General features: G+C 39.9%; 1 protein-coding gene across 2 annotated transcripts in view; it reads left to right on the forward strand.

Moving 5' to 3' along the window:
- Positions 1–15,176, forward strand: part of LOC106907952 (protein TANC2-like) — a 53,022-nt gene extending 37,846 nt beyond the window's left edge. Inside the window, exons 16-23 of one of the 2 annotated variants that reach the window (XM_088007972.1) lie at positions 776–909; positions 991–1,114; positions 3,039–3,214; positions 3,477–3,609; positions 4,922–5,013; positions 5,095–5,229; positions 9,353–9,453; positions 11,976–15,176. In XM_088007972.1, coding sequence (XP_087864098.1) covers positions 776–909; positions 991–1,114; positions 3,039–3,214; positions 3,477–3,609; positions 4,922–5,013; positions 5,095–5,229; positions 9,353–9,453; positions 11,976–13,818 — 2,738 coding nt within the window. In that variant the 3' untranslated portion in view covers positions 13,819–15,176. Of the gene's footprint in view, positions 1–775; positions 910–990; positions 1,115–3,038; positions 3,215–3,476; positions 3,610–4,921; positions 5,014–5,094; positions 6,114–6,946; positions 7,523–9,352; positions 9,454–11,975 lie in introns of those variants that run through there. The other variant, XR_015764038.1, reaches the window with a different exon arrangement.
- Positions 15,177–25,805: the final 10,629 nt, after the last annotated feature.

A 25,805-nucleotide genomic window follows, 5' to 3' on the forward strand; every position in this document is an offset into this window, starting at 1 on the left:
ATACCCAGGGTTCTCCATAACTGTCTTGAAGAATTCTTCTTTCCACAACGATCTCTAGATATTCCACAGTAGTGGATGACAAAGTCTCTTCTCTTGGATCACTGGGGGTTCATTTCTGCCTCAAAAAACGATTTGATGGGATGCTGGAAAAAACTATTGTTGTGCACAAGTTGTGCTAAAAGAAGTTAGCTTTTCAGGTCTAAAATAGCATCTCAGTGCTAAGCATGTTGCAGCAGCACAGACATCCATGCTAATGTCAGCATCCACAGTCCACATTTCTAGAGGAATATTTTTTCAAAGAAGCTAAGTGAATGATCTGGGGTTCCTGAAAAACTTGAAAGCTGAATGGATAATTGCACTTTGCACCAGTCTGATGATGGATAACATAAATAAACAGATTAAAACAATATCTTTGTTGTTGAGCTCATATTTTTATTTATTCAAACATTTTGCACCAAAGTAGTTTTTGATTTGAAAATCTATATTTTGTCAGAATATGGCTTTCAAATTAAAATGCAATTACTTTCTATTGATTACTTTCAGACCCTGCAGTCACTGCTTGTCTAAATATCTTTAACCAAACTGATTCTTTTATGTACAATAGGAAGAGTAGCTATGAGTTGGATGAATAGATAGGTGTTACTGAAGTGCTGTTAATTTGTGCTGTTGTGGTCTTTCATGCCCAAAAGGACTGGTTGAGGCCGAGTACTTTATTGTTGTTTAGTGTGGTTGAAAGCGATTGGAATGCTGATTGAATAGTTGGTGTGTGTATCAGCTCTGACAGCTGCAGCAGGCCATGGAAAGCTTGCTGTGTGTAGACTCCTGCTGGATCAGGGAGCTGCTGCTGAGCAAGGCAACAGGCATGGCATCACTCCACTCTTCAGTGCCGTGAGACAGGGACACACACAGGTAAAACCCACCTACAGGGTAACAGTTGGACTTAATCCCACAGAGACCAAATCTCTGCCTCTTCCTTTGTTTCTCCATCAGGTGGTGGAGCTGTTGCTGAACTATGGGGTTGAGGTGAACAATGTGGACCAGCAGGGTCGAACAGCTCTGATGACGGCAGCCTCAGAAGGACACATTACCTCCGCCCAGATTCTGTTGGATCACGGTAACATTCACCTTACAAGGCTTCTGAGTCCAAGTTTGACATATAGTGTCTTTGCAAAAGTATCCATGCCCTTGAACTTTCTTACATTTTGTCTATGTTTTCATAACTATTCTATTTCAAATAAAACTCTCAAATATGCCTATTTAATTCTTTTATTGCTTTTTACTCTGATACCCCTTAATATAGTTCAACCAGTTGCCTTAAAAAGCCATCTAATTCAATCTGAGTATTAATCAATTTGTTCTGTGAAGACCTCAGTGGGTTGTTGGGGAACATTAGAAAATGAGGATCATGAAGACCAAGGAACACAGCAGATAGGTCAGGTAGGTAGTGTTTGTATTCCAAACTTAGAACAAAGTTTTGCTCAATCCTTCTACTGAGCGTAGAAAGTGGATGGCACTGTTAGACAATGTACTAAGACATGGCCGTCCACTGAAATTTACAGGCTGGGTAAATTTCAGAATTGGAGAAGCAGTAAATTGAGGCAATGGTGACTGCAGAGTGACATCCCTGGCTGGTGAACATGTTGACATGAAAACTATTACTTGTACACTCAATATTCTGGCAAGAAAAAAAAAGCAGAAAAAAAACCTCACAGTGACACGTGGTTGTTGCATCATCATCTAATGGGGATGCTTATCATCAGCAGGGACAGGGTGCTGGTCAGAGTTAAAAGCAAGATGGACAGGAACAAAAGGTCCAGGAAGAAAACATGTTACAGACTGCAAAAAGCATGACTCTTTCCAGCTTCACGATGACTTGAAACATGCAGTGAGTGGGTCCATGTACCTTTCATTCAATTGTGTTTTTGAAGTAGAATCAAAAATTTGAAAATTAAAAAATTTCATCTGCAACGACTAGTACTGGCGACATGTCCAGGGTGACCCTGCCTCTCGCCCGCAAACATTGAGTGTGAGCATCAGGAAGTATTCTGTTCCCATATAAATATGTGTTTCTCCTGTGTCAAAAGCCTACACTGCAACCAGAGAGGCAGGGATCCGACATATACATTTAGGAGGAGCTGTCTGTCTTTCCGTCCTCATCGTGGCACTCTGAAGACAGGAACTTCAGGAACAAGAACATTAACAGACAGAACCAATGTGTAGGGTTTGCCTGCAAAATAATACTAGCTATCTAAACAGCTAAACAGAATAAATGCAGAAACTTCACAGACTCATCAACAATATCTTGTGGACTTTACTGACATCAGTTTTTCTGTGAAACTGTAACAGGATAAACAAAGGAATACAAGTATCAGTGATGCAAAAGCAATGTCAAAATCACTGCACACACTATTGTTATACACAGACTAGCGGTCTTAGCGTAGTAACAGGCTGAGTTTACTACAAACATAATGATACATAATTTATCTATAAATGAATGTCTTCAGTATGTGATTAACTCAACTTATAACAGGGTTTAGCAGGGCTGAGGAGCTGCCATCTGGCTGCAACTGCATTGTACTTCCTGTTTTTCTACTTCTACTGATTTTTGATGACTAACTCAGAATGGAAAATAAGATAACAAAACAGTGAACATCACAACCACTGATGGGAATCTGTCAGAAACCCCACAAGGAATCTGGGAGCAGCTGAGGACACTCTGGTGCAGGACCCACCTGAACCCCACAGTAGTGCGAGGTGTCGGGACCAGAGGCGAGCCCATGAATAACAAAACACCAGAAGACTAGAAAATAAAACCCATAATAAAGCCATTAAAGACCCAGACAATGTGACAAAACCAAGTTAGGATTTATCATTGTATTGTGAATATAAACAAAAAGCTCAAAGGGTATGAATACTTTGGCATGGCACTGTGTACTTGCACATGGAGGGTGAGTAACTTTTTACCATAAGAATCAACTTCTAAACTTACTGTTTGACAGTAAAATCAGTTAAGTGATTGTCATCTGTCTTCAAATTAGGGGCCTCTCTCAACCAGATCGATAGGGAAGGCTTGACTGCTCTGAGCTGGGCATGCCTCAAAGGCCAGTTCACACTGGTCAGGGAACTGGTGGAGAGAGGGGCAGCCACTGACCATGCTGATTGCAGCAGTCGAACACCTCTGGACCTGGCTGCCTTTTGTGGAGACCCTGAAGTGGTTAGCTAACACAGATACAGATGTGACTTCATATGACCAGACATGGTGTCCTCTAAATTCTGTCTGGAGAGCTAACAGAATTTGAAGATACATTTATTTGCCAAAACCCATTGTTGCAAGTTTTAACTGATTGAAAGATTTATGACTGAAATAATAAGTGAGTTCTGCTGGCTTGGAAGAGTGATGCTTAAGAATGACTATTTTTACTGTATTCATTGTCTTGGTAAAGTTGGTGTTTACTTACATGCCTGTGCTGCTGCAGGTCCAGTATCTAGTGGATCATGGAGCGTTGGTGGAGCACATGGACTGCAGTGGGATGCGTCCTCTGGACCGAGCAGTTGGCTGCAGAAACACTTCAGCAGTTATTGCTCTTCTCAAGAAAGGAGCTAAGATTGGTAGGAACATGACTCAGAATGTTTCGCTGCTATCAAAACGGTTAACGGTGGTAGGAGTTCACCCTGCAGTTGGTGGGTTGTGGGTTTGATCCCTGGTTCACTTGCGTTTGTCACTGGGCAAAACACTTCACCTGAGTGCCCAGTGGCACTGATTCATGGCAGTCTTGGTCCTGTCAGACTTCCAATGGACCCTGTGGAAACAGAGCAGTAGTGGCTACTGTCCAGTAGCTTGCCACCATCAGTTTAGTCTCAGTTATTCTTTAGTGTTAGAATTAGTTCCTGTTCCCCTGTGTTCTCTCCCTCACTCTTCTGTGCCACTTTCTCTCTCTCTCTCTCCTCAGTCTAATAAATAAAACATTTTATTTATAAGTAGTGATGTGTCTTCTGTGCCATATGAAGCGCATATCAGGGCTTGTGTTGATGAAGCAGGTTGTGATGTTTGAAGCCTCGGCCAAGTGGGCCGTACCACGTGACTGATGCAGGAACTTGCGGATCGAAATAAATGGCAAAGTGCTGCTGTTTCACCAATCATGTTTTCTTGTTTTAGGATTTTATGGCATGTTTGCAATTCACTGGAGCATCTTTTTTCCAATGGACTGAAATTTCCTTTGTCTGACAGTGTTATATCTCTAAATAGTTTCACACAGTAATAAACCATCACATATAATGTCAAAAAACCAACAGTGGATCCTGTGTTCTAATTTCTGTTTTAAAAAGATAAGTGTCATGTCCAAATAAACTTTAGTGATGTATATAAAAACCCTCATCTGTACTGAGGTATTATTTAGCTCTGTCAAAAGGCAAGTATGCTAACAAGCTCAGCCAAGTCATTTTAGGATGCAAAGATGAGACAGTTTGAATCCACTGGAATATTGGGAAGGTGACGAAATGTTTCAGCCCAACTTCTGTAAACCTGCTGATGCGTTTCTTGCTTCACCAGCGCTCACAGATATGGGTATCTGTGAGCGCAATTTTAACTTTTAATGCATTAAAAGTGTCATTATTAACCAAGTGACACTTCATGACAACAGTCAAACATTCATACAGATCTTCATGTTCATAACAGAAGCTATGTCATGTTTATGACAGTGTCATGTCAGTCTTATGCACAACCCTTCAAATAAAATATTACCCCACCATCTACACACCATGACAATAATGGGGAAACGATTCAAGGGCTTTGCTTTTGCAAGGTGCTGAAAATATCTGTTTTGGCTATTCATTCTACAGTAAGCCAAATTCTTTTTTTTCCACCTTCATTAAAGTAAATGTTAAAATATATTTATATTTATTCATGCCTATGTGTGCTTAGGACCAGCAACCTGGGCCATGGCCACTTCCAAGCCGGACATTTTAATGGTGCTACTCAGTAAAATTATCCAAGAAGGAGACAGACTGTACAAGGTGAATACTACCACTAATGTCCAGGATAATAACATGCACTGCTACTGATATTTGCAGTAATTCATGTGTGTATATTTACAGCAAGGAAAAGTGAGAGAAGCTGCACAGTCCTACCAGTCAGCCCTCAACAAGTTTCCTGGAGACGAGCTAAAGACATTCAAACAGCTCAGAGTGTGTGTGCTGCTCAACTTGTCCCGCTGCCACCGTAAAATGAATGTGAGTCTCCATCTCCTGGGTTGTTGTGTGTTTTTTTTAATCCACGGTCAGTTGAAGTAAATTAGGATATTTTTTAAAAGTAAATTTTTTAAGAACTCAGTTCACTAAGTGAGACACATTATATGGTCTAATTCCATTCAGGGTGGAATTAGACCATGTTTTCATGCATTTATTTCTGTTTAATTATGGTTTTTCACTTTCAGTTAAGGAAAACACATTTAAAGTGAAACTAAGGCCACATTTTTTTTGCCGATAGACTGTCTAAATACATCATTTAAAGTGCCTCTTTAGGGTTCTTTTAAATGGTAGAAAAACATATTCTGAGGTCAAATTGTAAATCTGATTCCTGTATTTGGTCTCTAATTAGCTACAGAATGTTTTAAAGTGTTGGAATTAACCAAAAATCTCCTTTGAGAAAAACCGTGCAGTTTTGTGACGTAACGGCTGAGCTGATTGCTGAGCTGATTGCTGAGCTGAAGGTGGTTTTGTTTACTCTGGTGTGGTAGAAACTTGTTTAAGTGCGACTGCTCAGGCTGTCTGGACACGGTGAGAAAAGACAACAAAAACATTATTTTAGCCTTGGGTGAGATTCATCCAGCTGGAAAGGCAGGATTTCACCACCGACAATGTGAACTAACACGGCGATCTGTAGTCTGCACTTCAGAGAAGGCTAACAACGAAATGAATGCTACATGGGACCCAGAAGAAATGACTAAATCAGACAGAAATCCACTGCAGCACCACTATAACACAGCAGAGGCACAGAGGGGAAAAACAGCACTGATTGGGAGCAGAGACAAAACACTGGCTGTTTCCTCCAGCAAGCAGCAGAAGCTCTGGAGCTACTCCCCAGTCAGCAGCTCCTAAACTGGAAGAACCCAATGGTAGGTGGTACATAACGTTTAATGTTTCAGTACTTTCAATAATTAAAATGTACTGGTGCAAAGTTTAATATTTTGCCATGTCTAATTAGAATGTGTGCAGCTAAGTACAGATCGCACTTTTCTCATTTGCAAAAATGAAGCGTTAAAGAAGAAATTTATCTCTCTGATCGCTGTGAACTAATTACTAATTTATGCGGTAATTCAAATTAAAACCAATCATTCTGGTGCATTTTGGTTGCCTCAGGATGAATTTATTACTTTAAACTATTTGTTCTGAAACTTTTTATCTAGCCGTGTCCATTCCAAGACCAGTCACTTAACCAGTGTCTGGTCTTGGAATTAAATTGGAACCAGTCACCCGTTCCAATTTATTTCAGTGATTTGTCTCTTTTGTAATCACTTTTCCAGCAAGAATAGCTAATAATATCTCTGGGCTTGTGCTTTACCAGAATCACAGACATCTTCAGGTTACTGCAGGTTGTCCTGCTGCTCTGCTTGGACAGACTTTAGTTGATCCAGGAATTTGTATTTAATTCAATTAAACCATAACACTCATTTCTAGCCGTTTGTGGGCACATTAAGTTCTAACGGTTGATAATATTGGAACATTGTCATTAATGAATATATTGAATTTTTATATCATAGTTTCCCAAAATCAGACATAATATATGAAATGCAAATATGTGAATCTCTCCTAACTTATCAAATTAAGGTACAATCTGTAAAATGGTAGAAAACAGTTTTAGAAAGTTTTGTCATTTAAATCAAATGTATACACCTATACTGTTTATATATAAAGTCTAATTAATGTTTTTGGATGCACGGTTTTGCAGATGACAGATGCAATATTGCAGTTGGAAACCCCAGCAGTAACTCCTGGCACAACTGATGAACAATTTGAACCTTACATGACGGATGACTGCATATCTGACCAGTGCCAGTAGCCCCGTCTTTTCCCCCACAACAATTTCATTCATGTGGTCCTGGAGAACAGAGCCATGCTCCACAAAAACATGACGGTTTTCTGGGATTTATGGTGACAATTTGTACCAAGTCAAAGCTGCTACAAAATCAGAAACTAATTAAAACTAAACTTGTAATATTTGTATACAGTTTATGTGGCCAAAGTATTCTATAAAGGTTTATTACTTCAAAACTGGGAGTCCAGAGTCGTCTTCTGAAAGCCTTTGTTGTCCTCAGCTTCATCAGGTGAGGCTGTTCTGATGATTGCAGATGTGCTGCCCAATGATGCCTGGAGTCCAGCAGATCATCTGCCTATAGGCAACACATCTGCAAGCTATATAAAGACTATTAAATTGTCACATTCAATACATTTCATGTTTTAGCTCCTCAGGAACATTTTGATGAATGCAGTTTAATTGTATACAACATTAAACATTTTGTGAAGCTGAATGTTTTTGTTTATTTACCTGTGATGTTGTGTAGCCAAATTGTACAAAACTGTACAATTTGAAAAATAAGAAATGTTATTGTTAAATGACAGGTGTAGGGGGGCCCTCCCTAAATGTAATAAGGTAGCCATAGTACATTATCTGAACAGCAGCTCTCACCAGAAGGCTGGTTGAAAATTGACAAGCTGGTATGGTAAGACTGAACATGAATTCTAGAACATGAGTTTTAGACTATACACACTCACCAGTATTGCTGTCCATTGGTCCAAAGTGATCACACACACACCTGAAATAATACATTATGAGAAAAAGCCCCAAAATTCTAAGAACTAAAAAGAAATTCTCCATAATAGAATTTATTGGTTCAAAGAAATTTTATTTGTACAGAATTAAGCTACAGTGAGCTTGGCTTGTATTCATGTATAGCAGTGACATGGGAAATAAACACCAGGTACTTCATCTAATGGAGCCAGAGTCCCAGCTTTGACCTGGACGAGGCTGTGGAGAGGGTTATTAAATCTTCCAGAGGTATGAATATTTCTGAGCCTAATTGTATGTATGATTATTTATCTATTTTATCATGGTAGATATATTCCCATAAAAATTTTGTTTTCCATTACAGTATCTGTTGTTCTACTGTTTACTATGCTGTCAATAATTCTAGCTTCTGGCTCACATGTGAGCCTTCAATCTTAAACATGTCACCAATTTAATGCTCAGGATTGGTCACATCCTCCAGGTCCTACTGAGTGTTTTTAGTTGCACATTCCAGAATGTTCTCCTCCATCTACATTAATGGTTGCCGCTAGGGACCTATTCTCAGGTGGAGCAGTAAGCAGGCTAGGTAGAGACAGTACTAGTACCTTTTATTTTGAGATATTGGCCATTTTTGCACCGAAAATGTGAATTTAAATCCTGTTACGATACAAAGGTTTCAACATGCTTAAAGTGAAAGATGCACTTTAAGGTTTTATCTTGATGTTTCTGTACAAATTTTGACATTTTTATGCAAGTTAGTTCTATAACATAAAACCTTTTTTGTGTGTTTGCATCGGTGCCTAAACAGTTGAATTCTCCTATTGTTTAAAACGATACAGCTTTTCATCATACAACCCTCCTTTTGAGCATACAACAATCTCATCCAGACACAAACACCCATCTAACCTAGTGACAAGTCAGGAGTTGGAGTAGCAAGCATGGCTGTGGCGAACATTGATCGATGACGTTATTGAGCTTTACAAATGCTTGTAAAAGGCCTGTACAAACTTTTTTTGGGTCTACACCTAAAATGTTACACGTTTCTTTGGTATATGACCTTATGTTGTAGCTCATACAATTGATATATAAAATCAATTTAAAATATACCTATTGTGGTCTTAACACTTTTCTTATGAAACTTATGATAGACTAAATTCACTTTCAAGAGTGGAAAATTGTTTAAGAAATAAAAGTCTAACCACTTTAGCCATGTGTTTCTTACATTCACAAGCTTCATTAAATAATGCCTTCCTCCTATCTATTTGGTGTCATGATCAACAATTTTTCTTTCTTTGCCGCTTCCTAGAAACAAAAGGTGGCTCAACTTACCCTTTGGCTCAATTGACCCCAGTCTCCCTACGGAGGCTGCAGACTTTGACGCAGCCAGTCTTGCTACAAGTGCCATCCTCTGTTTTCTTCCAGCATGTCTTTCTTCCTTCCTCCTTGCATCTTCCTGTCAGATTACTGTCAAATAAAGGCCACTAGTACCAAAACAATTATAGTATTTTTTTGAGTGGAACTTCAAATCTTTGTGTATTATTTGTGTGTTTTTGTGTGTTTGTGTGATAGGACTTCAACCTTGCTGAGGAATTTGCTACAAAGGCTCTAGAGCTGAAATCCAACTCCTACGAGGCCTTTTATGCCCGAGCCAGGGCTAAACGAAGCTGCAGGTATCTATTTATTCCATCACAAAAGTTAATCAGTTTGATTCAGAAATTGCCAGTTACATGAAATTAAATTGGCAAAGCAGGTTAAAGGCTATTTGTCAAGTTAGTGGCATAGAGAGCATGAAAATATTCAGTGTATTTTCTTTCATTTGTTTGTGATCTTAGCCTCTGAATAAAACTATCATGCTTAGTTTTGTAATGGATTCAGACATGACTGATTTTCAGTTAATGCTGGGTGATCTTTAAATTTTCAGTGATGTCTTCTAAACAGCACAAATGGACATTTTATCAGCACAAACGTGCTGACACCAATTTGTTTGACGTGAAGAATATGTGGGGGTTGGCTCACCTTTCATGACTTCAGGAAACTTTTACTAAATTCTTTAACATGATAGTAGCACAAACAAAAACACTTGTAGCGCAAACATTTGGCACCAATTATGTTGGAGTTGAAGAAGGTAAGGAAAGGTGGGGGAACTGGTTGACCTTTTGACCTTGAAAATTGTCTTAATATCTTCAAAACAAAAGCAACACAAAGACTTTTATCAGCACAAACGTGGCAGAGTTTGACACCAATTTTTTATTTCGTAAGTGTGGTGAGGCTGGTTGACATTTTCTGACCTCTACAAACATTTATTAATATCTTTGAAATTACAGTAGCACAAACTAAAATTTCTGCTGTACAAAAGTTTGATACCAATTCTATTTGATTTGAAGAAGGTGGGAGGTCCAAATTCATTCGAGTGAGAAACTATTATCCTGACTTGGAAACTATGTAGAACCTATTTCTACAGCAATATTTCAGTTCTTAATTGGTGACTTTAATTTAAAAGATGGGATCCTTGATATGATTGACCAAAAGGAGCTGCCTCTGGGGGGTGGCTGGACTCAGACTTAGAGAAACGGTAGGGTGTGCCCTCATCCAGGGAAAGTTCAAAGTGGAGCTGCTGCATTAAGAGGAGACAGTTGAGGGGGTATGGTTATGCACAAATGTTTAGATGATCACAATGCCTCCTGGACGCCTCCCTTTAAAGGTTTTCTGAGAAAGTCCCACTGGGAGGAGACCATGTCTGGTCTGGAAATGCCAGAATGAGCTGAAAATGTTCAAATTCTCAGTGTCAAAGTGTTAGTGATTTTGACCCGATTTGGATACGAGGAAGATGGTAAATGGGTGGATAGATTGATGGATGACTTTAATTCATATTTTACTTCTTTACGTTACATTTCTTTGAACCATTGTACTGGTCTCTAGTAGTGGTGTGCGATCGATCAGCCACTGATCATAAATCAGCCAGTTTTCATGAAAATGTATATGATGGGAGTTCCCCGATGACTAGCTGTAGTTGCCAATCACAAAAACTGATCACCCATGTCTCACACTTTGCATGTCCCTTTTTCCTTCACTTTGCACAAGTGTGCAGCAGCAAATCCTAAGCAATGTCATGTGTAAAAGTGGAAGTTTGTGTCTTGTGATGGAAAATGACTTCGGGGGTGAAGCACATCATCAAGCTAACTGACCAGAGGTGGAAGATGCCGAGTTCCATCGACTGCTCTTGCTGATAAACTTCTGCTACTGGAACGTAAGCACAGATGTAGAGCCGTTCAAGCTCCACCAGACAGTGGACTCTCACATAGAAGGTCTGGTTGAAGCTGCAACATGTAACTTAAAAGCAGAAGTTTTTATGTATTACAACTTTCACTATGTCCTAACATGAAGCAGAATCTGTGAAAAAAATCAAGTTGATTTGCCACCTCCTTGTATTCTGAGGAATACTCCATTTGGTTAGGAACAACCAATCAGAGCCAGGAGGCGGGTCTTAGTGCTCAGTCACTTTTGACATTGCAGAAGTTTGCACTGACTGCAAAACTGACTGAGAGGACTCTGTCAGTTTTGATTTAGTGACTTAGGATTGTTTATTTGAATGCAACCTGTATTTGACTTTGAACATTTCCTTTTTTACTTGACTTTTTTTCTTTTTTTACATAGGTAGTGTTGAGAGATTTATTTGACTTTATGTATAATTTGGGATGTTACTGCCTTAATGTCAACTATTGTATTGCTGATTGCAGGTTGTTAAGTTGTCCTTTTGACCTAATTTTTGCTGTTTGTATGTTGTCTAAATTACTTGATTTTATGGTTCCCTTTTGCTAGATCACATAGCCAGTAGCATTTATACCTATATGAAAAAAACAAAACAACCAATCCATGTGATCAGTATTGGTGATTGGCACTGACTGGTGATTGATATTGGAATCAGCAGCAAAAAACCTGATTGGAGCACCCCTAGTCTCCAGCACATCTGAAACAACTTTCTTTGGAGATTTATAATCAGGTCAATTATCGCCCATCCATGGAGAGGCAAGTCAAAAGAGGATAACAGCTAAAAAGATTAGGAAACACAGGGTGAAGTTACTTATTTGTAGAATAAATTTTATGAACGAGTTCAACAAAGTTAGAAGTTCCATTTTCTCTGTTTCTTTGACCTTCTTTAAAATGCTCTGTTTTGTTTTTGGTGTCCCTTCAGACAGTTCCATGCTGCGTTGGAGGACCTGATTGAGGCCAGCTGTCTATGTCCATCCAACAGGGAGATCCACCGCCTTCTGTCTCGAGTGAAAGAAGAGTGTCGGCAAGTTTCACAGCAACAAGAATCTCCCTCTGCTTATCAACACCAGATGGCGATGTCCACCAGTGAAGCCAGGTGTAGGGGTTCCAACTGTCTTCATGTGCAGAACATGGAAAGCTTTAACAGGGAAGACGAGGAAGTGGAGAAAGAAAAAGATGTGTATTTCAAGGAAGATGAAGACTTTTCGTCCTTTCTTCTTCCTCACACAGTTCAAAGTCTTGACACCCATTACTACCCCGGACGGAAATCACCATCTTCTCTCTCTCCAACTCATATGCATCAGTGCCCCCCTAGTCCCACTCATTTAGCAGACCTCTCTTCCCCCAGTCATTCTTTGCTACCTCCCACTTCCCCCAGCCATCATCATGTTAGTGCTCCTTCATCACCCCTGCAGCATCCACAAAGAGCTGGCTCAATGTTTGAAAGTGGAGGACAACACCACCTTCAAACTGTCTCAGTGCTTAGCCCAGGAGATTATAATCAAGGCAGGCATCAGAACAACCTTGGTTCCGATCAGAAATCCCTGCTAAAACGCAGCCCTCCCAAAAGCCAGTGGCTCCAGAATACCAAGGCTGAGGTCATCCTAAGCAGTCAGCCAAGCTCCTCAGTCCACTCTGGTTTGGTTTTAGGGAGTTCTGCCTCCTCCCAGTTTACCAATCTTCCTGAAGAGTTAGCAGCGTTATGGGAAGGCTTTTACCCTAGACCGTTTGATGTCAGACATGGCCCACTTGTCTGTGGTGGTGTTGGTTCCAGAGCGTCTCATGTTTTGGACAATGTGGGTGTTTCACTTGTTTGCCAGACACAAGCAACACCTGTGCATGGCAGAGGAACAGCAGCGGACAGATTGGTAGTAAGTGTTTTTAGCCAGCCTCAACAGTTCAGCTGCAACCAGTCTAAAGCAGCTTACTACCCAATGGAAGTTACAGAGCCAACTATGGGCAATCAGTCACTGCAAGACTTTAACTATCAACACCAGGGTGAACTTCATCTCCCTCTTAATGCCCACCCGACCTCCACCTTCACTCCTCCTCCCAGGTCTCTTATACACTCCCAGAGTGTGAATGTGCGCTTTTCTTCCAACACTGCAAGTGGGCTGCTAACTAATGAAGGTCAAGGTTTCAGAACCTCAGTCTCTGCCCAGCACATGGATCTACCTTTAGAATCTGTGGGAGATGCTTATGGTTGTCATGATGATCCTTTTCTTAATTCCTCTAAGCAGTCGGAGATCTGCATGACTGGAGGAGGGACATATCCTGGAGAGGCAGGGCGTTCTTCCAGGAACACACCTTTTATGGGCATATCAGACAAGTCGGTACGGGTGCACCAGCAGTACCAGCAGCAGGTTCCTTCTAGTTCAGCATCCTGCCTCAGCCTCTCTCGCTCCTGGGCTGTTTCTTCAGTCGACACAATTGTCACGTCACCTAGCAAAAGCCCTACCAGCCAGAGAGGCTTGGCTCCGGAAGCCCCATTATCTAATGCCTACTATAAATGTAGCAACAGCAATGCTCACAACAGCCACCTCCACCTTGCACAGGTCCAACTGGACCTGTGCAAGGTGGTCCCTAGTAACAATCAATGGAATGAAGATTTGGGGCAAGTTTCAAGTCAGAACCCTTCCTATCTTGATGTGAAGGTTGCCCAAACACTGCCGGTTAGCCAAAACTGCTCTGACAGGTCAGTAGAAAGGATTGTACCTACCTCTCCTGTCAAACCAAAAGGGCCCTTTGTTGAGTCAAATGTGTAAAGAAGAACAAACAATAAAAAAGGTTTAAAGGATCTCATCGGGAAGTGTATTTCAAGTTGGGGTTTGGAATTAATAACTGCTTAAAATAAACTATCCTCAGAAGTTAAAAAGTCAAATGCACAACTAAAATCCCAAATGGCACTCACTTCCAGGTTTTGGTTGGACAAGACTGCACTTTACTGGACATTGTCACCAGTATCCAGCAGAATTCTGAAAGAGTCTAAAGTATATTCTAAAATTTTGAAGAAAATCATAACTCAAAAGAACACTTTCCCAGTTGCTGCACTGAAGTTCTACATTCAATATCAGTTTTTAAATGACCAGCACACACTCTAAGCATTTAATCTTGCATTGAAGTTTAACAACAAACATTTAACCTGGTTTGGTATATTCAGGCAGAGCAAGGAATGATTATTGGGGGAAAAAGAAAAACAAATTCTCAATCATCAAAGCCACACAATGGTAGAGGAGTATTCTGTGAAATGGAAACAGTGGAAAAAACATCAAAATTTTTCTTTCTTGTTCATCTCCCTTATCTTTCACGCTTTTTAACAGAAAATGGCTCAGTATTACAGCGATTCATTCACTAAAGTAAGTAAAGCACTGTTGTTACCTTTTCCTGTTGCAATGCCATCTGGAATGACATAAATAGAAAGAAGTGGGCTGTAAAAATTTTCATCAGTATCTCAGACCCAAAGCCATAGCTTCAGAAAGTTGGACAATGCATTAAAATTATTAAACACTACTCTGCTGTAAATAAAATGGTTTCTATTTATCAGATATTTTTCAGTTGTGTCTGTATTTAACTATACAAATATTTTATTTTGAAACTGAAATTAATTTTGTTTGTGCCATGTGTGATGAATTTGTGGCATCTTATACTTGGACAAAAAAGCAATTTTGTCTTTTCCAATTTGGTCAGTCTGTTCATGAGGCATGGCTGAATCAAAGTTATCAAAACGATGACTTCTCGTGCATGCTGAAGGGGCGTGGCCAGGCCTCAAAGTTTACCCTGAATGGTCTGTCTGACCCCTTTGACCTAATCAACATGAAACTGTGTCCAGATGTAACTTGGTTTCCAACACTGACCGTTTTCGGTGGAGCAAGTGGGCGTGGCGGCTTGGCGAAGTGACCTGTGATGCCATTGCCATACCTTCCACAGTTTCAAGTTGAGATGCACCAAACTCATTGGGATCGATCCTTGTCCAGCCCCCCAACAGGAATACGCAACAATATTTGGTGGGCATGGCCTAATTTCTCTACAGCCCTAGAACAGGGGTGCCCAAACTTTTTGAGAGCAAGATCTACTTTTTCTCTCACCAGCCGCCTGAGATCTACCTCATGTCACAACATAAAAATCGCAAATTAAACTCTATTGACTTATTTTATATGCGAATATGCATCAGCTATAGCAGAAATAAAACCTAACGCAGTTCCTTCCTCAGTGAGATTCTGACACTGGGAGCAGCTTACTGGTTTCTCAGTCAGAAGCTGGTTGCAAACCTGATGCCAGCAGGTGTCAGTCAGTCATGGTAGATCTGAAATTTGGTTTGATGACATCAGTATGAGAAACTACAGACTGATAGGAGGAACCAAAGAGCCCAGTAAAGGCAAATCTTCTGAATTCGGGATATAATTAATTTAGTTTCACATAATTACCGTATTTTCCACACTATAAGGCGCACGGGATTATAAGGCGCACCTTCACTGAATGGCCTATTTTAGGACTTTTTTCATATATTAGGCGCACCGCATTATAAGGCGCATAGAATAGACGCGTCATACTCTATTATTACACATCCACATTAATAAAGAAATGGTCCCCGAGTACTTTATATAGTAGGCTGGCCCAGTTGTTTCACTCACGGTGTTGGTGTTGCGATATTATGCCCAACTGCTTTCTGGGTAACACAGACCAACCGACATGCTGCAGAGAGTCTCTGTCTCTCTTCCCCTGCCCCTCCCCCCCTGGCTTTAAATGTATTATCAAACTTTATTAACAAACCAACGTTCTGACAACTATCCCAGCATGCACCGCGCATTTCTTCTTCTACGGGGGAAAAAGAACCGTAGTGGACCAACTACGTAAGCAGCTTACTGCATGTCTGTGTAAACATGAGGTCTTTCATTTCGATCTGAGTTAATTAGCGTAGCATTTCTGCCGGATTTTCACAAAATATCAGCCACGACAATGGACAGGGGAACCAACAAGTTCATGTCATCTTTTTTGGACGACATCAAGGTGTTTGAGCCACGGGATGCCTCTAACATTGTGCGCGTCACAGCTAAAAGCTACCGACAGATGAGGAAAACAGCAGATCCTCACACCCTCAGCATAAATATAGCTGTGGACAATATCACTGATGCCTATTGTTCTTGCAAGGCTGGGTAAGTCGGCATTCATGGTTTTGATGGTCCACAATGTACATTAGCATGTGTTTAGTACTGTAGCTTGTGTTTGTGAGACGGTCACGCACGTGGTAGCTGCGCTGTGACGTAAAATGGGCATTAGCCAATGAAATGCGGCCCCTGTGGTAAGGTCCGTTGCTAGACCTGTTGTGGCTCAATATTGGTCCATATATAAGGCGCACCGGATTATAAGGCGCACTGTCGGCTTTTGAGGAAATTGAAGGTTTTTAGGTGCGCCTTATAGTACGGAAAATACGGTACCCATTTGTTTGTTAAACAAATGAAATATATTTGTCCTATTTGATGTTTGTTGTGACGTATACTCACAAACGAGGTCATTAGTCCAATTTTGTCGTTTATTGAATGTTCAGAAACTACAGCAGGTGTGATGAGCCACAGCAAAGGTAAACAAAGGTAAAACAACCCGAACAGACGATCAACTCAAAACCACTCCTACCTTTTTACTCTCTGTCTCTTTGTCGTTTAAGCACACCCGTTGCCGTGCCAACCGCCTGCATCCCGCAAGCCGAGCAAGGATTACATTAAAAACACAACATTCAGTCCGTTACAATATCATGTTTCCAGGTTTGATATTTATTTCTCGATTATTAATAAGCCTCTCATGAACACAGCGGTGGTTGAGTAGCTAATTTAAACTCCTGCTCTGCTCGTCAGTCGGTTTTTGAGTCCCCTTAATTTTTTCTCTTTTTTTTTTGTTAATGGGACTGAAAGGCACTGAATTGCGCAACACCTTGTTGAAACAATAACTACTGAGATTATTCATTTTAACATGTTTTGTTGATTTTTTTATAATTATTCTTTTTTAATGAAGCTACAAACGTTTAGGATCTTAGTGAATATTTTTGATAAGCCCGTCAGAAGAGGAAGGGCTGGTCTCAGCGTCCTGGCGGCGTTCAGATGGTCATCTACCGAGATCGACTCAAAACCTTTCTGCGATCGACCGGTCGATCGCGATCGACGTATTGGGCACCCCTGTCTTAGAATATTTTAAATGATCAGCGTCAAGCCACGCTTTAACGCAGAGTTACGAAACTTGGTACACATTATATCTTGTCATTGTCAAGAACTACAAAAAAGTCTCTTGGAGCCATGGTCCAAACCCAAAGGAAGTCAGCCATTTTGGGTACATTGTATCTGGTCAAACTTGTCCGACAGCTTATACAGACTTCAGAATCACTCAGCAGAGTCTTGAGGCCAAGGGCGTAGGAACAAGTCTGTCATTGGGGGGGACGCATATCGGAAACCTGACAGATCAGTAAATAGCTTGAGCAGAATTGTCAAACAATTTATGCCATCCAGGGCCGTGCAGAGACCGCTAAAGGGGCAGGTGCTCAAAAAAAAGGGCACATCTTACCGCATTCTAGGACAGAATATTAACAAAGCCTATCAGCTTTCAGAGTTTAATAAACAGTGATAATTTACAAAATTGTGGGATATACAATCAAAGCTAAGGAAAATCTCTATATAGACCATACAGCTATGCATATGTAAGATATTTTATTAGTAATTTCTTTCTGCAGGTCTATTTTGTTATAAGTATTGCAATAGTCAAACCCGCAATTTAGCAAGATATGTAAATCAGAGCTGGACCACCAGACATATTTTGTCTTTACAGAATTACATTATTAAAAATGTAAACAACAAATAATTTTCGTACGTTATTATGTGTCAGAAGAGGGCTTAGAAAATAATACCAAAAAAAAAAAAAAAAAAAAAGTTTGACCAAAAGGGCACTTGGGGGCAAGGAGCAAAAGGGGCAGGTGCTCAAGCCCCCCCAGCCCCTCCCCTCTGCACGTGCCTGATGCCATCAACACATCAGTAATGCGTTACTCTAATCTGACCCTTGTTTCAGTAACAAGTATTCTAACACGTTACTATTTACAATCCAATAATCAGATTAAAGTTATGCAGTATAATGACTGTCATTCCAGGATGAACACTCACTTTAGCATTTGCCTCACAACTAGCAAGCTAAATACTCTGGTAGCACAGACAGGCTAACAGATTCTTATATATTATATTGGTCAAAAGACATTTGATTATTGGTCAAAATGCATTGACATAAATTGACTGGTAATTGAACTGGTTCTACCTCTTTCTAAAACCAAAGTAGAAAACAGCTCATAAAATAAGACTCAGCAGTTTTAAACTCAATACAGCAATTTGACCAACAAAAATAAAATCTACAAAACAAGTTTCGTTCTTCTTTAACATCTCTCTACATCAGTGCAACAGTTTGATCTACAAAATAAATAAAAATGATACTTTTCACGTCTAACAGACACCTTAGCTCCTCACTGTTTACTCAGTCTCACTTTCCAGCACTGCATTCAGTAACTTACCAAAGATCCATGAAAAACACTGAGGCAAAAAGCCTAAATGTTTTTTCCCCTGTTATTTTCACCCGCAAACATTTAACTAAAATATCTACGCATATGTGTTTCTGTCTCTGCCTCCCTCTGACTCTCTGGAGCCTGATGTTCCTGCATGGATTCATGTATTTATAACAGACACTACAGTAATGTACAGTGTCAGAATGAGAACTAAATATAAAAAGTATGTTTTTATCATACAGAATGAGAATTTACACAACTTAATTTTCAGATGTATACATTATTATACATCTCAACTCTATTTACTGTGTAGCAAAAATTTTCATTAATTTATTTTTAAACCTCTCCTCAAACACTTTTTTTGTCTCCTGTAATTAATATAATTTTTAATATAATTAATTAATATAATTTTTATATCTTCACACTCTGAAACTCCACCTGGCTCTCTTATGTTTTCCCTGACCTGCTCCTCTCATAATAAAATAGTTTAGTTTAAAAATTAAAAACAGTTAATACATATTTCAATAAACTAAATGAAGATCTCACCAGAGCTTCTTCACCTTTCTTCAACATCATTCTAGCACTGCTGTTCTCCTAAATATATAATATAATATAATATAATATAATATGTAAATACATGTTAAGTGGTCGAGTATGATCAGGTGTTGCTCATTTTAAATAATAAAAAGGCTAATTTTGCTGCTGTTTCAGTCTAAATCATTGTGACTAGACTAGCTAACTGTTAAACAAAGTTAGCAGTAAAATTTTGGACATGTGACTATCCCAGAATTAAAACGGCTTAACCAAAAAGATTTAGTTCTATATATGAAAGTAAACTGACAACAAGATGTTATAACCGAGCGATATTCATGGCAACATTCCTGACAGACAGTTTACCTCCTTCAAACGGAGTTTCTGACTCTGTCTGCAGCTGCCTTTACTCTGAGCCGTTCAGAGGGGGGAGGGGCAGGAAGCGCTCTGCTGAATGCGCTGTTGTGCGCCTTCAAAATAAAAGCACGCGAGTGGAAGATTTTAAAATTCTTCGCAACTGCGGTGAAATTATTGGGGGGGACGAATGTGGCTCTCTCCAATATTGGGGGGGACATGTCCCCCCCGTCCCCCCGCTTCCTACGCCTATGCTTGAGGCATTGAAGGTCAAAAGTTATCCTACGATTTTTCGTAAATCAAAGCATGTGGCCATGGCTAGGTGTCTAAATCTAACTATTCGCCACGAAACATCAAGGTACAATAACTTCAACATACAGTGTCACAACTGCATCACTTTTTGTGTCACTACAGACCAGCCCTCATCACATTTACATGGTCAATTGATGACATCACCTTAGCTCCGCCCACTTCCAACAGGAAGTCACTTGTTTTTTCTGCTGGATGTCTTACTTTTACTCTTTCATTCATATACTTTTAAACCTGTGCCAAGTGACAAAATGACATGATGATGAATTCTGTTAATGCTGGCTGAACCATGTGGGTGTAGTCAAATGGTTAAATTCAATCTCGCCGTATGCATACGGACGGTTATCTCTAAATCATACATGCATCATCCAATTTGCACCAAACTTCTTATGATTGACTTTTGCGAACCTCTAAAGATCTATCTATCATCTATATCGCTTCATCACATCAGCCGATCTGCACCAGATTTTTGGTGCATCATCACCCGTCCACTATCACCTAGTGGACGGGTGTGGGAACTGCGCGAGAGCAGCGATGGTGGCAAGGGGAAGGTGTTGCTGGACCTCCTGCAGTCGCTGTTGGGCCTGAGCGGTGCTGAGCTGTGAGGGCCATTCAAGGTTGCTTGCAGCTTTAATTTAATTTGTATATTTAAGTTATCTTGTTCCTACTTGTTTATTTTATTTTTATTTATTTATTTCTTTTGCTGAAGACAATTTTTATATTCTGTTCTTTCTATTGGTTCTAAATTCTGCAGACCCTCCTGACTTCCAATAATCACTTATTTTTATATAAATTGGAAGAAAACACACTACTAATATACCATCCCCACCTAAAATATTAGTTTCTGGAGTTTTTTTTCTACCATCTCTTTTAAACTACAGAATAAATTAATTAAAATCTGAATAAATTAAGTGTGAACCATGTTTAATGCTTACAATAACATTGTTACACCTAAGATGTGAAAATATGTTTCTACGTAGATTCTTTTGTATAATTTTTAAAGATGCACTAAGGAATTTGTTGAAATGTTTCTCTGTTTGATATGCCCAAACTGGAAATTCAAAAAAGCTTTTTGTTTTTCTCCTGATCAGTAACCACACCATAATTACATTGCATTGACAACACTCTTCAAAGTTACTTTGTCAAAAAACAGTTATTTTTATATTTAATGAGGTGTTTAAAAATGAAATCAAAGGCTCTTTTGGTAATTCTTACTTTGCTGACTACACTAAAGCTAATTCAAGATGCTACGCTCCATAACTATTGTCTTTTTCAATAAAGATGTTTTTTAAATTACGTTCATATCTTTCTCTATTATGGGTGGGAATTGGTATCTGATAAGAATCAGGAGCAAACGGTGCATCTCTAACTTTTTGTTGCTGATTTACTTGGACATTTAAATGCTAAGAAACCACAAATACTCTGATGCCATCTGTATGCACATCTGACCCTCTACCTTCTGAAACTGGGAATGGCCAGAGTACTTTCTGTCTCACGTTAGCAGCTTGGCATCCATAGAGAAAGATATTAAGACTTGGCACACGGCATACAATATCTTCACTTTTTGTTTTATTTATTTTTGATTGTCCCCTTACATTTTGCCTCAAATTCAATTTCGATTTTTTGGAACAAAATCATTATGTGTAAATAAACTAACAAATAATTGAAAACAAAGTATTTTGCGCCCTCATTGTTGTATAAAGTATGTTTCTTCCTTTATGGTCACAGAGGTGCTTCATATGTGTCAAACTTCTACCTCAGTTTGAACTCTTCTAGAAAAATAGATTAATATGTTTATCTATCAGCAACATTGTTATAAGAGGAAGTGTTTATCGTGTTGTCAATTCTGGGAAAAGATGGGACTGAATTTTACACACCAAACATTATTATGTGGACACAAACTGCACAGACCTGTCTTTGTTTTTAGGTGACTTTGTGATGTTGTAGAGTAATAGTTGCTGATGTTTCTCTCTTTGTAAAGGATCTTTGATCACCAATTCATACTGCTCAGGAGCTCCCAGTTGGGAAAGCTGTGCTTCAACACACAGTACAGCTAAACTGAAACTGTCCAGTCAGAACACTTCCACTCATTATTAGTGAGGGACTAAGTGCGACAACTCACTTGAACAGTGATATGCAATGTTCCCTCTAATTTTTCATGTGTTTGGGCATACACCAGTGTTGTAGTACTCGAGATCGGTCTTGGTCTCGATACCGGTCTCGAGACCGTTTATTGATGGTCTCGGTCTCGTCTCGGACTCGACCGCATTTGGTCTCGGTCTTGTCTCGGTCTCGGACGCTGAGGACTCGGCATTTTATTTCAAGACCAGTCGAGACCGCAACTGTTAAAATATCACTAAACATACAGCACACTATCTAGTTTATTTGTTAACATCTTTGTTTTCAGTGGATGCAAAACGCACCGATTAAAATCCAACCAATAACGTGACTTGCCAAATACGTGTTTCTGTTTCTCTCCCCTGCCCCTCCCCACCTTTCACTCGCATGCGGCGCTCTGAGACAGGCGCAGTGGTTTCCTCTCAGGCATAAGATGTTTAATCGTCAGTAATATAATAGCGCTGCATAAATAATAAGAAATCCGATGGCCACGGCTAACTCAACATCCAGGCAGTTTCACAGACGGTGGGGACAACGTCTTACTTTTTTCGTCACTTAGAAAAGTAGCTCAAAGAAAGGTAAGCTCCGTTGACGTGATGTTAGCAAAGCTAGCTGTACAGAGACACATAAGCATTTGTGATGAAAAAAGTTGTCACTCACTGCGCTGAATTATTGTGCGGAGGTGTTGACTGACTTGTCGCATATATGGGACAACGCTGTGTCCAAAAGTCTGCAATATAGTGATGTGACATTCAGGAACAGTACGATTCATCTGCTCGTCTCTGTACTTATTAGATAGGACTGGAGTGTCACTGAGAGTCGTTCTATGGGCTCTTTGCACCTCAGCTTCCGCGTTTGGGGAAAAGCGGCTCTATTGTTTCCGATCTATTGAAAATGGCCTTTTACAATAGGTGCTTTCAGGGCTTGGCCAAGGTTTGTACATCGATCCGAAGCCCCAACAAGTAAGCTGGAGAAAGGTTTTAAGATGTTCGCCTCGTTATACATTCACTGACACGAAGGTGAGTTTTACTTAAACTTTGTGGCTAACATTAACCTTAGCTTGTGCTAGTAGGCAATATTCTCTGACATTGTTCTTGTAAAAATGTGCTATTTAAGTATCTAAACATTCTAACGGACAATGTTTTTACCTAATTTTCAAGTATATTATGTGTTTATTGTCGTTAGTGTCAGACTAAAGGGGTTTGGTTACGGTTCGGGCTTTTTACTTCCGAAGCACAACGAAGCACAACAAGCCTCATAGCTTAACAGTAGCACAGCTCTGGTGTCAGAGATCTGGTTTAGCTGTTCAGGTTCAAAGTTGCTGCTTTTAGAAAAATATGACCGCGTTGCTTCATGTCTCCGTGTTATTTCGTTTTATTACCTTTGCATGTTTCTTGTGAAGAGCTCAGGACGGTGTTTACAGCAGTATGTTCAGGCAGATCAGTTGCTTGGCTGTCTGGCTCTGGTCTGCTCTCTCGTTTTCAGGCTGAATACAGAAGTGATTCCATGGAAATAACTCAGGGAGGCTCCTTTATTTATCATCCGTATCTCTGGTATTTTTAGGCTGATCCGGAGTGAAGTGAAGGCTGCAAACTTTGTGTTGTGCAGCGTTAGCTTTAATTGGTAGTGACAAATATTTACAAGCCACCATCTTCTTAATTCAGGATTGCTTGGAAATTAATGAAAACTTAAAAGCTCATTATATTAGGAAGACAACAACGTTCATACAGTTGTGGTCAAAAGTTTACATACACTTGTAAAAAACATAATGTTATGGCTGTCTTGAGTTTCCAATAAGTTCTACAACTCTTATTTTTCTGTGATAGAGTGATCGGAACACATACATGTTTGTCACAAAAAACAGTCATAAAATTTGGTTCTTTCATAAATTTTTTATGGGTCTGCTGAAAATGTCACCAAATCTGCTGGGTCAAAAATATACATACAGCAACAAAATTTGTCAATTTTGGTGATGTAGCGAGTTGTGTCAATCAAATTAGCTTCATGTCATGGCCTCTTCACTTCTTGTAAGTGATTCTGATTGACTACAGCTGTTGACTTCTCATGAGCCCATTTAAATAGGGCTCATTTGACCCAGTGATTAGACTCAGCTACAAAAGCTACAATGGGAAAGTCAAAGGAACTCAGTGTGGATCTGAAAAAGCGAATTATTGACTTGAACAAGTCAGGGAAGTCACTTGGAGCCATTTCAAAGCAGCTACAGGTCCCAAGAGCAACTGTGCAGACAATTATACGCAAGTATAAAGTGCATGGAACAGTTGTGTCACTGCCACGATCAGGAAGAAAACGCAAGCTATCACATGCTGCCGAGAGGAGATTGGTCAGGATGGTCAAGAGTCAACCAAGAATCACCAAGAAGCAGGTCTGCAAGGATTTGGAAGCTGATGGAACACAGGTGTCAGTCTCCACAGTCAAGCGTGTTTTACATCGCCATGGACTGAGAGGCTGCCGTGCAAGAAAGAAGCCCTTGCTCCAGAAAAGGCACCTTAAGACTCGGCTGAAGTTTGCTGCTGATCACATGGACAAAGATAAAACCTTCTGGAGGAAAGTTCTCTGGTCAGACGAAACAAAAATTTAGCTGTTTGGCCACAACACCCAGCAATATGTTTGGAGGAGAAAAGGTGAGGCCTTTAATCCCAGGAACACCATGCCTACTGTCAAGCATGGTGGTGGTAGTATTATGCTCTGGGGATGTTTTGCTGGCAGTGGAACTGGTTCTTTGCAGAAAGTAAATGGGATAATGAAGAAGGAGGATTACCTCCAAATTCTGCAGGAAAACTTAAAACCATCAGCCCGAAGGTTGGGTCTTGGGCGCAGTTGGGTGTTCCAACAAGACAATGACCTAAAACACACATCAAAAGTGGTAAAGGAATGGCTAAACCAGGCTAGAATTAAGGTTTTAGAATGGCCTTCCCAAAGTCCTGACTTAAACCCCATTGAGAACATGTGGACAGTGCTAAAGAAACAGGTTCATGCAAGAAAACCATCACATTTAGCTGAACTGCACCAATTCTGTCAAGAAGAGTGGTCAAACATTCGACCTGAAGCTTGCCAGGACCTTGTGGATGGCTACCAAAAGCGCCTAGTTGCCGTGAAAATGGCCAAGGGACATGTAACCAAATACTAATGTTGCTGTATGTATATTTTTGACCCAGCAGATTTGGTGACATTTTCAGCAGACCCATAATAAATTTATGAAAGAACCAAATTTTATGACTGTTTTTTGTGACAAACATGTATGTGTTCCAATCACTCTATCACAGAAAAATAAGAGTTGTAGAACTTATTGGAAACTCAAGACAGCCATAACATTATGTTTTTTACAAGTGTATGTAAACTTTTGACCACAACTGTAGTATTGCGTTTTTTGCATCTGAAATCCAACTTAGTCTTTTCTACCAGTCATGGTAACTCAAAGCGGAAACAAGTGAGCCGCATTAGCTCCTGGAGATGTGACGTCAACGCCGTAGGTGCAAAGAGCCCATTAGATTACCATACGCTGTCAGAATAGCATACATGCAGTGAGTACCATGCCTGCGCATTAAGAAGTCCGACAGTCAGAGGAGTTGTCAGCTCACCATACACAACAAGTTATGATGAAAATAAGTAATTAAATTGTTTTCCATGATAACTATATAGATATACATGCATTGTTTTTTCAAATTGTATTTAAAGCAGGGTCTGGCTGCAGCTGGAGTCAGCTACAACACACGCCCGTGTAAAACTCATTAACCTACTTAACCGCTAAGTCAAGATGCCATTCTGTTAATAAAGTATATAATGATCTACGTCATGATTCTATGTTGCTAATTAAATAAAATTATATAGTAAAGACATGTCTGACAGATATAGCTGTGGGTTTGTGCTAAGCGTATGACGATCTGACAGCAT

Source organism: Poecilia mexicana, unplaced genomic scaffold (assembly GCF_051168715.1).
Source record: "Poecilia mexicana isolate PSO_F unplaced genomic scaffold, ASM5116871v1 scaffold_8, whole genome shotgun sequence".
NCBI lineage: Eukaryota > Metazoa > Chordata > Actinopteri > Cyprinodontiformes > Poeciliidae > Poecilia > Poecilia mexicana.